The sequence below is a fragment of the Astatotilapia calliptera genome, chromosome 20, assembly GCF_900246225.1.
Source record: "Astatotilapia calliptera chromosome 20, fAstCal1.2, whole genome shotgun sequence".
In the NCBI taxonomy this organism is placed as follows: Eukaryota; Metazoa; Chordata; class Actinopteri; order Cichliformes; family Cichlidae; genus Astatotilapia; species Astatotilapia calliptera.
Window position 1 is genome coordinate 4,819,115 of NC_039321.1, and position 14,673 is coordinate 4,833,787.

A 14,673-nucleotide genomic window follows, 5' to 3' on the forward strand; every position below is an offset into this window, starting at 1 on the left:
GGATGCCCTTTTTAACTGTATCTTGGATATAAGATCTTGGATGGCAGAAAACTTTTTACAACTTAACCAGGACAAAACTGAAGTTTTAATTGTCGGTCCTGAGGCTCAGAGAGAGAAACTCTTGCCTAAATTAGAGGCATTTTCACTATGTCCTTCGCTACAAGTGAAAAACCTGGGTGTTATTTTTGACTCTGAGCTTGGTTTTATCCCACATATTAAACATGTAACTAAAATTGGATTTTATCATCTAAAAAATATAGCCAGAGTCCGCCCTATTCTCTCTCGGGCCAACACGGAGATGCTGATGCATGCTTTCATTACCAGTCGCATTGATTACTGTAATGCCCTGCTCTCTGGTCTTCCTAAGAAGAATATTTCAACTTTACAACTCTTGCAAAACTCGGCAGCTCGTGTGCTGACGAAGACCAGAGGGCGGGCCCACATTACACCGGTTTTAGAATCGCTGCACTGGCTCCCCGTGTGTTTCAGGATCGATTTTAAAGTTCTTTTATTGGTTTTTAAATGTCTTAATGGTCTTGGGCCTTCTTATCTCTCAGATCTGCTTTTACCATACGAACCCTCGCGGACCCTGAGGTCCTCTGGTACTGGCCTTTTGATTGTCCCTAAAGTCAGGACACATACTCACGGAGAGGCAGCGTTTCAGTGGTATGGTCCTCGTCTGTGGAACAGCCTGCCGGAGGAGCTCAGGGCCGCAGAGAACGTACATGTTTTTAAGAACAGGCTCAAGACCCACCTTTTTAATTTAGCTTTTACTTAGCGTTTATTTATTTTATGCTTATTTATTCTATCCTGTTATTCTATTATTAATTTAGGATTTACCTAATATTTGTTTGATTTTATTCTTATTCGTTTTTTAATCTTCTTATTCTATTTATATTTATATTGTATCCTGTTCTTATTTATTTTATCATTTTACCCTATATATATTGTATTGCGTCATATCTCCAGTGTTTCCTCGGAGGGCGCTCTCTGCACCGGGGCTGTTATTGACCGTGGCTGCTGGGTCTCTGGGGTCCTCTCAGACTGGCTGGGGGGCTCCTTTGCCTCCCTCCTGCTGTGTGCCCAGCCTGGAGGCTGCGGTCTGTGACCGGCTCCCGGTGCAGACGGCTCCCTGTTATAGTGTTTCCTCACTTGGCTCATGCGAGCCCAGCCCAATTTTTACTCTTTAAGTGTGCGCGTGTGTGTATGTGTGTGTGGGTGGGGGGATATATGTGTATTGAGAGTGTGGGGAGTGAGTTGGAGGGTGGGGTGGGCTGCTTTTAACTATGTAAAGCACTTAGTGCTACATTTTCTCTGTATGAAAAGTGCTTTATAAATAAAGATTGATTGATTGATTGATTAAATTGTGCCCCAATCTGCATATTTACATTTTGCGAACTGAAATCGGCTGTTTTGCTTTGTAATAACAGCTTACATAAAATGTGCAGGAGATGACATTGCTGCTTGTATGCAAATTCAATTCAATTCATCTCAATTTTAAGTAATAGCCCAAGAAAAAAAAATGGTGAACATGTTACGGGAGGTCTGTTAAGAGAGCCTCCGTGCAAAAAGAATAGGAATTCTAGTAGGGACCAGCAACAAACCACCACGCACACACTGCAATGGGTTACACAAAATTTATTTGTTCTCCCTCTAGGCAAACTACCGGCTGAAGACGACCCCGGCCAGGGATCCAAAGCCCAAAGACCACCGCGGTCCGAGTTCTTCGCCTAGTTACAAACAGGGGAGAGAGGGTCACTGCACGAACACGCAACCAACCGTATCAATCCTGCAGCTCCCTAAAACAGGTTTGCCACCCACCTTTTCAGGCTTTAACTTTGTTCGAGGCTGGGTCTCCACATTACCTCCCGGCAGTTAAACTTCCCCGAGCTGGTCCAGTTCTTCTTATCGGGGCGCAGGAGGTCTCCAGTCTAGTGCTCGTTTTCCTCTTTTCCAACACGTCCCTTTTTTTTCCAGCACGTCCTCTCTTTTCCAGCACGTCCTCTCTTTTCCAGCACGTCCTCTCACAGCTCCATAGGAATACGTCCTCCTTTCCACGTCCTCCGTTCCGTTAAAAGCAAAAACCAGGCCAGGCTAAAAAAAGATCCTTTCTATTAAAAATGCGCACACTTTGTCCTGGATCTCCGGGGCTCTCCTGCTTCACCAAGGTCCTACTAAAAACAACAAAAACACTTCCTGCTTCCTCTCCCCTTTATAAAGAGGAACTCCAATCAGCCGCTCCCTGTATTCAACTCCGCCTCACTGGCAGCTGGGCTAGAGTAAAATCTCCCCTCCCACACAGGTGCAACAACCGTAAATAAACACAAAAACATGCAATTAATCCAAAACAAACTCAAAAACAAAACCAACAAAACTTAGGGGGGGGGGTTTCTCTCCGTCCTTTCCCACCATGCTATACTCCGTAACACCCACCCCAACTTTTTCCTAGCCCGTCCTCGGGCACTCTACTAAGTATATCGAGGTGGGGGCTTCCCGAGATTTTCACGGGCAGATCTCCTTAAACCCTCCTGAGTTGCAGGGGCGGACTTGTTGGAGGACGGATAGTGACCTGGCCCTGGCATCTGCTGTGCCATACTCCATAGAAGTAACCACTGGTCTGAAGCTGTCGCTATATCATGCGCAGCTGCCGTTCCTGGTTCTAAGGCGCCACCTCCTGTTTTATCATTGACGGAAGGCAAGAAAGTACATATGCGCAGGCGATTACGATGGACCACTCTAACAGGCCCATCTTTACCTTCTGGCCGAACTCTGTAGACTGGGTTCATAGGGTTTGGCTGGCCAACTACAATTTGGATCTCTTCCTCCCAGTGTGCTGCCAGTTTACCCTGTCCGTCCCTTCTTGTCGTATGGACTAGAACCCTTTCCCCCGGGAGCAATGGTGCTGCCCTAGCCCCAACATCATACCTGTCCTTCATCCGGCCTGCAGCCTTCTGGCTGCTCTTTTCCACCATCTGGTATGCCAGCCTCAAGCGCTCATGATGTCTCCTCACCCACTCCTGCGTCGTGGTTGACTCCATGGGTCTCTTCGTCCCCATAAACAGCTCGCCTGGCAGACGAGCATTCCATCCAAACATCAGGTAATGGGGGGTGTAACCTGTAGACGCATGGACAGAGTTATTATAAGCCTGGAGCAGTTCGGGCAAACATTGTACCCACCGAGTCCGCCTCTCTTCCTCTAGGGTGGACAGCATATTTATTAATGTCTGATTGAAACGTTCACAGGCCCCATTTCCCTGAGGATGATAGGCAGTAGTTCGACTTTTCCGACAATTATAATACTGACAGAGCTCCTTTATGAGGGCGGACTCGAAATTAGCACCTTGATCCGAGTGCAGTTGTTCTGGGCATCCAATTGGCTGAATAATATGTCTCAACAACATCTTCGCTGTAGTTGCAGCGGTCTGGTCCCTGGTAGGTATTGCCCAAGCATACTTTGTAAACAAATCAGTGGCGACCAAAATGTACTGGTATGAGTCTGCCGGTCTACCTAATGTCAGGAAATCAACTGCCACGGTTTGGAGAGGTGCGTGTGTAAGAACAGGACTAAGTGGGGCCCGACCGTCACCACGACCTTTATGACGTACACACCGTTCACAGGATGTCGTCCAGTCCCGCACTCTCTTCTCCATTTGAAGCCAATAAAAACTACGGCGCAGCATCGAAAGTGTCTTTGCCACCCCCAAATGACCATTCCTTTCATGGAAAGCCTTCCATGTTGGTTGCTGTTCCTCCAAAGGAACAAGGATTTGGTAGTACGCCTCGCAGGTGTTGGAATCCACCCCCCTGCGGACCAGAACACCCTCCAACAACTCCAGCCGTGACCATTGTTTCATGTAGTTTAAGACTGCAGTAGGCTCCTGGCGTCTTTCCTCCCCAGATGGCATCTTTCCTCGGGCCATGTAGTATCTCACTCTATGCAGCGTGGGGTCCTGCTCTTGTAAGCCTTGCCAGCATCCTGGATCCCAATCGATGTTCACAGCCTGAACCCATGCTTTTTCGTCCACACTCTGTGGAGGCACCAAATCCTGGGGTTGCACCTGCAATGGCATTCTAGACAGAACATCAGCATTCACATTTTCCTGGCCAGGCCGATACTTAATATCAAATTGATAATTTGCGAGCTGGGCTACCCACCGTTGTTCCACTGCGCCCACTTTTGCAGTCGATAAATGGACCAATGGATTATTATCAGTATAAACTGTGAACAGAGACCCCCATAGATAATCTTTAAATTTCTCAGTCACCGCCCACTTCAAAGCGAGCAGCTCCAGTTTAAAGGAGCTATAGTTTGCATCATCCCTTTCGGCGGGTGCTAAGCTTCTGCTAGCATAGGCTATCACACATTCCTTCCCATCTTGTACTTGAGACAGTACTGCACCAAGGCCCACTTTACTGGCATCCGTATAAAGCCGGAAGGGTAATCTGAAATCAGCAAAAGCTAAAATAGGAGCCTCGAGCAATTTCTGCTTCAGAAGATCAAAGGACTGCTGACAATCCTCATCCCAATTTATGGGGATATTCTGTTTTTTATTCTTCGGTACTCCCACTAGCAGCGAGTTAAGAGGCCTAGCAACACCCGCAAACCCTGCAATGAACCGCCGATAATAACCGGCAAAGCCCAAGAAGGAACGCACCTGATGAATAGTCTGCGGGGCCGGCCACTTCTGTACAGCGGCAATCTTATCAGGGTCCGGAGCCACACCCTCACTGTTCACCAGGTGACCCAGAAACTTCACCTGTTGCTGGAAAAGAACACATTTATCAGGTCGCAACTTCAGCCCATAGCTCTTCAATCTTGCAAACACTGCCTGCAGATGTTCTAGGTGGCTGTCAAAATCCGGTGAATATACTATCACATCATCCAGATAGACAAAAGCGGACTCTGTGATTTGACTTCCCAAACAACTCTGCATCAACCTTTGAAATGTTGCTGGAGCATTACACAATCCAAAAGGCATTCTTTCAAACTCATACAAGCCAAAAGGAGTACAAAATGCAGTTTTTTCCCTGTCAGCTTCAGAAACTTTCACTTGCCAATACCCACTTGCTAGATCAAGGGTGGAGTAGTATTTCGATTTAGTCAGCATCGTCAAGGTCTCTTCAATTCTAGGTAATGGATGGGCGTCTTTATGTGTCACTGCATTCAACTTGCGGTAATCCACACAAAATCTCAATTCCCCATTCTTTTTCCTTACCAGGACAATGGGTGCTGCCCAGGGACTTGTACTCTCTCGCACCACCCCTGATCGAATCATATTATTCAGCAATTCTCGCACTTCCTGATACATTTTAGGGGGGATTGGCCTATACCGCTCTCTAATAGGAGGTGCCATACCTGTCGGAATAGAGTGCGTAATTACATCTGTGTGGCCATAATCCTCTTCGTCGGCAGCAAACACATCGCCCCACTTCCTCAAGAGACCATTTAACTTTTCCTGCTCCTCCATAGATAGATTCGACCGCCCTTGTGTCATAACTTCAATGTGAGGAGCTTTACCAGATGGTTCCGAGCTCACCTGGGATACGCCCACTTCAACGATGCCTGGCCTGGTTTGCTCAAACGTGACTTCAAAAGGTTCCTGAATGTCGACATTTTCCGTGGAGAATGTAGCCAGGGCCTCATAACGTCGTAATGTAATAGGAAAAGGATTGAGATTCCTTACTTTGATGGGGACCCGGCCTCTATAGACAGTTCCTAGCGATCGAGCAACGGCAACTGTACTAGGCCCTTCCAATGGCTCCACCAAGATACATTGTCCTTTCCTCAGTGTCTGTGGGGCCCTAGCCCAAATCACCTGCTCACTGTGCTCAGGGATCTTCACCGGGTGGCAGTAAGCGGGTCGCAGGGTCCCTACTTGTGGTATGGGGACAGCTGCCTGAATTCTTTGACAGTCCTGAAAAGCAGATGCCCACGCTTGTTGAGCGTCTACAGTCGAGCCAACAGGCCAGGTCTGGGTCTGAGGTTTCAAAAAAACACATCCCAACATGGAACGATGATGTTCATACCTAATATAGGTAATGCATTAGAATTATTGGGGTCGTCCTTTGAAATCACAATTCCCATATCTTTCAGGGTAATGTCTCCCACCTGTACTTCAGCTAACACATAGCCCACGTAAGGAATAGCCAATCCATTCGCGGCCTTCAGCTTTAGCCAATTAAGATCACTCTCTTTCCCCGGCTCCTGTTCACCAAACAATCTCCTAAAACAGGCTTGTGGCATTAATGTTACATTAGACCCAGTATCCAGCAAAAATGTCACTTCTTTACCATCAATGAATACTTCTACTTGACGGCATGCCCCTAAAAATTGAGGGTGGTTTAACTGAGTTGGACCACTATCATCCTTTCCAATCACCTGGCCCATAGCGACTGGATTTACTCGTTTAAAGCCATCTGAGATGAAGTGCCCCGACACTCTCTTGCCATGTGTCCACTAACTCCACACCTACTACAAATAGGCTGCCCATGCTCATCCCACCTGTGCCGTGGTCGCTCCACTAACCGTGGGGTTTGCTTTGTCACCGGGGGTGGCTCGGACACTTCAACACCTCCCCTATATTGAGGGGAACTAAGGTTCCACCTTTCTCGCTCACCTCTAGGAGCTGAAAACGTCCGTGGCATTGGTGCTGGTCGGACAAATTCCCTCAGCTCCTCCTGAAGAGTATTTTTGAGATCCATAATTTGCTCCTTCATTTCTGCAAGGATCTCCACTTTAAACTTATCTCTCCAATTCAGAGTATCCTGCCACTTTAAATCCCCTCTTACTACAGCACAAGCGGAGTCCTCATGTACGCCATACAGCGCATCCGCTTCCAATTGCAGAGCCTCTTTACGCACCTGTTCAAATGAGAGGTCAGGATCGTGCCTTAATAAACGCCGCAGATCACGCTGTATCTCACCCTCCCTAAGACCCAAGACAAACTGATCACGCAGGTGCAGGTCAGCCCGCCGAAACCCTTGTGGCTCTTTTGTCTGCAGGCGATGGCCCAACTCCCTTAAGCGTAACGTGAACTTTCTAATAGGCTCTTCTGTCCTTTGTCTACATTCATAAAACATGGCACGCAGGGTACCCACGGCTGTTTTGTCCCCATACAGTTCTTTAAGCTGAAGAAAGATTTTATCTGGCGTATCCCGCTCCGCTTGTTCCAGAATAAGAATTTCACGTCGTGATTCTCCTCCTAATGCACTCAATACAAAATCACATTGCTGTTCTATCGACCACTTTTGAGCACGGAGCATTGCGCTAATTTGACTCTCCCAATCTTCATAATTCGTATTAAGCCCACAAAATTTTGGTACCCAGGGCGCACCGATAAAAAATGGTGACGCCATATTCCTGGTTTCAGATAACTCATCCGCCATATTAATCAGTCTAAGGCAGGTAGGTTTGTATACTGGTCACAAATCCTGTCGACAAACGCCAAATGTTACGGGAGGTCTGTTAAGAGAGCCTCCGTGCAAAAAGAATAGGAATTCTAGTAGGGACCAGCAACAAACCACCACGCACACACTGCAATGGGTTACACAAAATTTATTTGTTCTCCCTCTAGGCAAACTACCGGCTGAAGACGACCCCGGCCAGGGATCCAAAGCCCAAAGACCACCGCGGTCCGAGTTCTTCGCCTAGTTACAAACAGGGGAGAGAGGGTCACTGCACGAACACGCAACCAACCGTATCAATCCTGCAGCTCCCTAAAACAGGTTTGCCACCCACCTTTTCAGGCTTTAACTTTGTTCGAGGCTGGGTCTCCACATTACCTCCCGGCAGTTAAACTTCCCCGAGCTGGTCCAGTTCTTCTTATCGGGGCGCAGGAGGTCTCCAGTCTAGTGCTCGTTTTCCTCTTTTCCAACACGTCCCTTTTTTTTCCAGCACGTCCTCTCTTTTCCAGCACGTCCTCTCTTTTCCAGCACGTCCTCTCACAGCTCCATAGGAATACGTCCTCCTTTCCACGTCCTCCGTTCCGTTAAAAGCAAAAACCAGGCCAGGCTAAAAAAAGATCCTTTCTATTAAAAATGCGCACACTTTGTCCTGGATCTCCGGGGCTCTCCTGCTTCACCAAGGTCCTACTAAAAACAACAAAAACACTTCCTGCTTCCTCTCCCCTTTATAAAGAGGAACTCCAATCAGCCGCTCCCTGTATTCAACTCCGCCTCACTGGCAGCTGGGCTAGAGTAAAATCTCCCCTCCCACACAGGTGCAACAACCGTAAATAAACACAAAAACATGCAATTAATCCAAAACAAACTCAAAAACAAAACCAACAAAACTTAGGGGGGGGGGGGGGGGGGGGTTTCTCTCCGTCCTTTCCCACCATGCTATACTCCGTAACAAACAAAATACAGAAATTCTCAAAGATTATGTAAAAAACGGGCTTTAATATAAACTTCACTGGAAATGTTATTTATAATTTTACTATTTTTCTTATTATTTGATAATCATTAGTCATTGAATCATCAGTCAATCATCATTGTGTGAACTACTTTATTACCTTTGATCATTGATTATTGTTCGTGTATTTTTTTTCCTTTGCACTAAAACAGAACTTTTCTTCATGTGCAAAGTTGTGTGAAGTTAGTACCAACTACTTTTAAGTAGTTATCAACTACAGGCTAACTTTCTATAAACTCCTCAGCTAAATACAAAGGTGGACTATCCAATGGACTATGATCAGGTTGCTACAAATCAGTTATGCCTGTTGATCCACTATGAAATCCATTATTTCAGCAGTTGCTTGTTTCCCTGACTAATAAAAATCACAATGGCATGATTAATGGAAGAACGTTTGTGTTACCAGTTGGTCTGAACAAACTACAACTATCATAGCAATAAGCCTGTAATAACATTACTACTGATGGTTTCCAACAGTAGAATACAGAGGAGGTGAGGCGTCTTTGGTGTGGTTGGCTGTGCTGAAATGTACATGAGGCGTGGAGTACAAAACATCTGCATGGCCACAGGGGGCGCTGTTGGTGGCAGCAAGCTTACTCAAGTTCTCTTCACTCTGGAAGATACAAATCAGTCTTTAGAAACTATTTTCTAAACAAATTAAATTGTACAGATGCACAAAGATTCAAATTTATATAGTACAAATTCACATTTCTTTTTTTCACAGTTTACATCATTTAAAAAAGGGGGTTACACCCAGCTGTGCCTTGTTAGTTAAAAAAAAAAAGGGGAAAAAAAAGAAAAAGGAAAAGAAGAAAAGAAAAAGAAAATAGGTAGAAATCACAGAAATAGATACTATAATGATGCAAAAACAAATTGCAGCAACACAAAGTGCTTCTTATGAAATCATCCTGAATCCTTGACTGTAAGAGGACCATGATCTTTATATGGATGATTCCACAGTTCCCACTACCTGATAAAATCCAAAAATACTCTGGCATGAAACCTGAAAAATCAAGTACTTACTTTGTTCTGAGGACAGATGACAAGGCTGTAGTCATCTGTGCTTTCAACTCTGTTTCCTTGGGGGCATTTGGCAGTGGTGTAAATTGAAAATACTCCTTCAGGAGGTAAATTGCTCAATCTGTCCTCCTCTCTGATCTCTTCATACAACTGACTGGCCTGGAGGACAAAAAAAAAGTTAATTGAAATCAAATGAAGCTAAAATCAAGTTCAGGTGTCTTGTAATTCCTAAAACTCACCGTTGTAATGTCAGGGGGCTCTGTTTCCACAGGAGGCCCTGAAGAACATGCAAACAGTAAACATCTGTCTTTAATATGCTGCTCCAACGCTGTTTAAAAAAACCTAAGGGAACACTTTAAAAACACATCAGATGTCAATTAATCTCATTTGGCAAATGTCAGTCAGGCTCCACGGTGCCAGGTAATGAACAGAGGGCCCACTAAAGTACATTGGCAACTCGGGCCACCCTCATGAAGTCTTTTTCTGATTATTTAGTCAGAGACCTTCACACTAGTACACCTTTTGGAGGTCATTTTGCACAAAGTAGCAAATACCAGCCCTGCTGATGTTGCTGAGTTGGACTATCTATGCAACCTGTGTAAGGTCCAGGTATCACCTCATTCTACCAGTAGTGACATTAGTCAAAAATACAGAAGACAAAAGATGGGGAAGGTAAAATTGTCAGTGGTCTCCAGTTGTAAAACGATTCCTGTTTGGGGGGGTTGCCTCATTGTTGTCATCAATTCATTAACACCAAAGGAGTTCAAAGATTATTATCCTGATTAAAATTTTTCACTCATTATTCTAATAAGAAACTGCAAAGATTACTGACTTCACAACTGTCAGGAGTTCAATAACTTGCTGTGACTAGTCACGGTTCTGAATCCTAAATGAACATCTGGTCGTGTGGTTAAAAATAGAGAGGCATAGATGGGTGTTAGAGTTGCATTCACTGCCACAGCAAAATCACAAGCCATGAAGCTGCCACATCTGGCTGCACCTCAGATGTTGTGTTTATGACTTTAACTTTAAACACTCATCAAATATCCAGTTTTTCGATCCCCTTTTACTGTAATAATGAAGTGATGATAAAACTTTGTGGTTTCTTTGGTCATTCAAAGCTATATATATATTTTTACTTTGACTCAATCTTAGATCTCTAAATGTTTGTTCAACAACATAGTGTATAACAGTATCATCATTAGGAGTCTAAGAATATAAGGTGTTAAACAGAAACTTTATGGTAAATATGGCAGAGCGATGATACTGTTATGCAACTTAGAACTTTTTTTAAAGTGAGAAAGTTGCCATAAGTTGCCCTCATAAGCCTCAAGCTTCGATTAGGGAGCTGGGGAGGAATCAGGGTTCATGATGCAGAAGCACTTTTAAGAATTACCAGCTACATATATTAATACATTTTTGCAAGGCAGCTTGTTTAAGGTTGGCGATAGACATCAATACCGTGTTTTCTGAAGTGATGAAGACACTGTCTTATGTTCATGTTTACTTTAGGCTCACCTTTAGGTTTACTGGCCCTCCTCTTCTTGCAGAAAATCAGCAAAGCCACTGGTAAGACAGTGATCAGAATAAGAGCCACCACAGGCAGCGTACCTGCAGTAACTTACCACAAGATATTTGTTTTAGTCAAACAGTGTAAATATATGGCCTAAAGGCTTTACTCACTTTTCAGAAAAAACTGCATACACCCAGTGTCATATGGACTGGCATACTTACCACAAATATTGAAACATTCACCAGACAAACTGCTTATCAAGCATGACTGAAACTTTTACAGCTGCTCAGAGCAGTTTAGTGTAATATTTGCCTGATTTTACATGTTTTATTTACACTTATTGAACTTTTTACTTAAAAGAACAGATGCGTGTATACTATTCCAACCATTTACTCGTTTAAAGGACGTGCAGGTGGCTCAGTTATAAACACACTTGAAATTTAACAGGCCCGGAGGACATCCTAGTCCACACACACACATATATATATATATATATATATATATATATATATATATATATATATATATATATATATATATATATATATATATATATATATATACATATATAATGTACCTAAATTTGGAAGAGGTGTCTGTGTCTGTTTGGAGGTTGAAGAGGAGGCTGGTGAAGGTGTGGTGCCTCCTGAAATGGAATTTAAACTCTGTGATGTTGGGGTCTTTGGTGATGTTGTCACTGTTGCTGTTGTCATGGGGGCTGATGAGAGAAATGTTGAAACTGGCGAAGGTTGCACAGTAGACTTTGGTTTTGAGGTCACTGAAGCTGTGAAGATGAAACATCCACAATCACAACAATACTACTCAAAGAAGTTTGTATGTGTTCATGCGAGAAACAGTTTGGGGTTGTTCTGTGTTTTACAGAAGAATTTATAAAACCAATTTTGTCTAAATATTATGAGTCACTTGAAAGAAAATAATTCTTCATGTCTTCACAAACATGACATTTAGTCAACTCACCGTCTGTGACAACAATCTCAAATTCTTCATTTGAATCAAATGGCAAAATTCTGTCCAAAGAGCATCTGTACATTCCAGAGTCAGATCTTCTCAGCTGTGTGATGCTCACATTCAGAACTGTCTTATGTAATGGATAAAATCCTTCTTTATATTTAATGCTGTATCTGCCATTCTGCGCTGAGTCATCAGTTGTGTCAATGAGAATGTTTCCTTCTTCACATTTTCCCGTACAGAAGAGTCTCCTTCTTCCAGTTAAAGAAAATGTGCATTTAACTGTGATGCTTCCACCCTCCATTTCTGTATAGATGGGAGTTTCTGCATTAACAAAACCAGAGTATCCTGCATCCTGCAGTCCTGCTGAAAATACAATAAATCACTAGTTACTTTCTTCTCGTAAAATTTTGCAGCCTAAGAAGATATATTAAAATGAAAGAAGACAAATCTTCACTTTAACACAACTTTTCAAGTTAAGTCAGCGTTTTCAGTATGTTTAACTTATGTTTTAGTTATTTGAATTTGCAAACCATGGACTTCCTGGTTTTTGTTGGCATCTACACAAACCTTTTGCTGAGGAAGACTCAGAGTCACAAATTTAATGATAAACAATTCTAATTAATCGAAACAGTGGGAACCGGTTCTTGTTGAGAGCCTCATTTACCTGGCAGGAAACATGGCGCCTAAGCGGCTCAAACGCTCAAAAGTTTGGTTACACTTTACGAGAACAGATGACAACAGGGCAACTTGCAAAGTAGATATTTCATTTAAGGGAGGAAGCACTACGAATATGCAAATTTACAAACTTGTAACAAATATAGACAAATGACTGTGAATTTCATTTATTTATGACGACATCTTAATCTGCTTTTTGGATGTTTACAGGTTAAAATTGTCTTTTTTGTTGCTTAACATCCAAAGCTTTCAGGTTGTCAACACTTGTTCTCTAATGTTTTGCTTCACAAAAGATGAGAATGGTACAGCAAACAAGGAACCAACTCTGAGTACCTTTCGAAAATGATGGTAACATTTAACTGCTTTACCTATCATTTCAAGGGTTTCTTGTCTTTGCTAAAGCAGTTTTTAGTTCTTCACAGGTTTAGTTGTACTTCCAGTGAACTGCATGTTTGACTGACTCTTTCCAACTCTGCATTTAACCACAGAAACCAATAACATGTAAGAGGCAGAAGAAAATGAAAAAATGCTGAAACAGCTTATCGCTACAACTGCTCAACAAGAAGCTTAAACTTACTGATCAACTAGAAATAAAAAGGAAACAAAGACAAATAATACGGAGACTAACAAAATTAAAGAAATATTAATAAATTGACCCACCAAGAAAGATGAAACAGACCAAAGCACGGAAGACTTTCATACTGAGGTTCTGAGGCATACTGATATTCAGGTGGCTTCTCTTCTGTTTTCACTTTCAAACGAGGACGTTTTCACTTCTCTTTTATGATGTGGTCCCTTCTTCAAACAAACCTCACTCACACACATGCATACACACACACGCACACACACATACACTTTTGGTAAAGTTGTTAGTGAACAGCTGCTTATTTACAGAGTCATAGACCCAATGGAATTACAACTGTGTGAACTCCAAGTAACTGGCTCTGGTAGGTTGAGTGTTGATGTTTAAAGAACAATTCATATGACAGTAGACTTCAAACCAAGTAGTTCTATGTGCATTTTTACTTGCCTTTCCTATTTGAAAATTGTCAGTTAAACTCTCAACATCACAAAAGTACCAGATGAATAATGAAGGCGTCATGGCCTTGAACACAGTTTAAGGTACAACTACATAACAATAAGGCAGAGGTCGGGAGAGTTGAAACAGAAATTTTCCATCATCGTATATTTATTTTGAATCATTCCATCAAGACCCTACCATAACACAGAGAAAACCCCTACAACCAGACGACGCACCTATGAGGAACCACTTGGCAATAGTGGGAAGGGAAAATTTCCGTTTTACCAGGTAGAAACCTCCACAAACAGAACCAGGCTCAAGCAAGGGCAGCCATCAGCCATGGCCCATTGGGAGTGAGGGGAGGAAGACAGGACAAGAGACACAATGTGGAAAAGAGCCAAAAATTAATAATAACAAATGAATAAATACAGAGTGGTGCATAAAAACAAAGAGTGAAAAAAAGATCAATGAAGAAGAAGAAAGATGCAGTTGTCATAGTTTAAAATGGAGCTGGTTTCTGTCTACACATAAATGACGAGGAGCAAAGAGGAGAGAGAAGCCATTACCAAAGAGTTGAGGTCAGCTGTCTGTGCGTGTGCATGTGTGTGTGTACACAAGGTAGCCCAGGAGATAGAGCTCCGGGCTCCAATCTGCATGCCTAAGTATCCTCGAGCAACATACTTAAACCCAAGGTGCATTCATTAGAGTGTGCAAATTTTAGATAGAAAGCATTTATTTGTAGGAAAAGGTGCATGTATGAATGGCTGAATGAGGCTTCTTACACAGAATGCTCAAGTAAAGAAGGAAAGTCCATCCATCCGCTTCCGCTTATCCTTTTCAGGGTCGCTGGAGCCTATCCCAGCTGTCATATGGCGAGAGGCGGGGTACACCCTGGACAGGTCGCCAGTCTGTCGCAGGGTTAACACACAGGGACAGACAACCATTCGCACTCACTTTCATTCGCACATTCAGACCTAGTGGCAATTTGGATTATCCAATTAACCTATCCCCACAAGTTGCATGTCTTTGGACGGTGGGAGGAAGCCGGAGTACCCGGAG

At 43.3% G+C, this 14,673-nt stretch overlaps 1 protein-coding gene across 3 annotated transcripts; it reads right to left on the minus strand.

Annotated features, from left to right (window-relative positions):
• Positions 1–8,489: 8,489 nt before the first annotated feature.
• On the minus strand, positions 8,490–13,299 carry LOC113013528 (uncharacterized protein PB18E9.04c-like). 3 transcript variants are annotated; one of them, XM_026154525.1, is made up of 7 exons: positions 13,254–13,299; positions 11,925–12,281; positions 11,524–11,730; positions 10,952–11,044; positions 9,673–9,710; positions 9,437–9,592; positions 8,490–9,026 (listed from the first exon to the last, which is right to left on the minus strand). In XM_026154525.1, exons 1-7 carry the CDS (start codon positions 13,291–13,293, stop codon positions 8,871–8,873), a joined length of 1,047 nt encoding a protein of 348 aa, XP_026010310.1. In that variant the 5' UTR covers positions 13,294–13,299; the 3' UTR covers positions 8,490–8,870. The 3 variants fall into 3 exon arrangements, with proteins under 3 accessions (XP_026010310.1, XP_026010308.1, XP_026010309.1); XM_026154523.1 differs by having other exon boundaries at positions 10,952–11,053; XM_026154524.1 differs by having other exon boundaries at positions 10,952–11,053; positions 11,925–12,278; positions 13,254–13,290.
• Between the last annotated feature and the right edge of the window lie 1,374 nt (positions 13,300–14,673).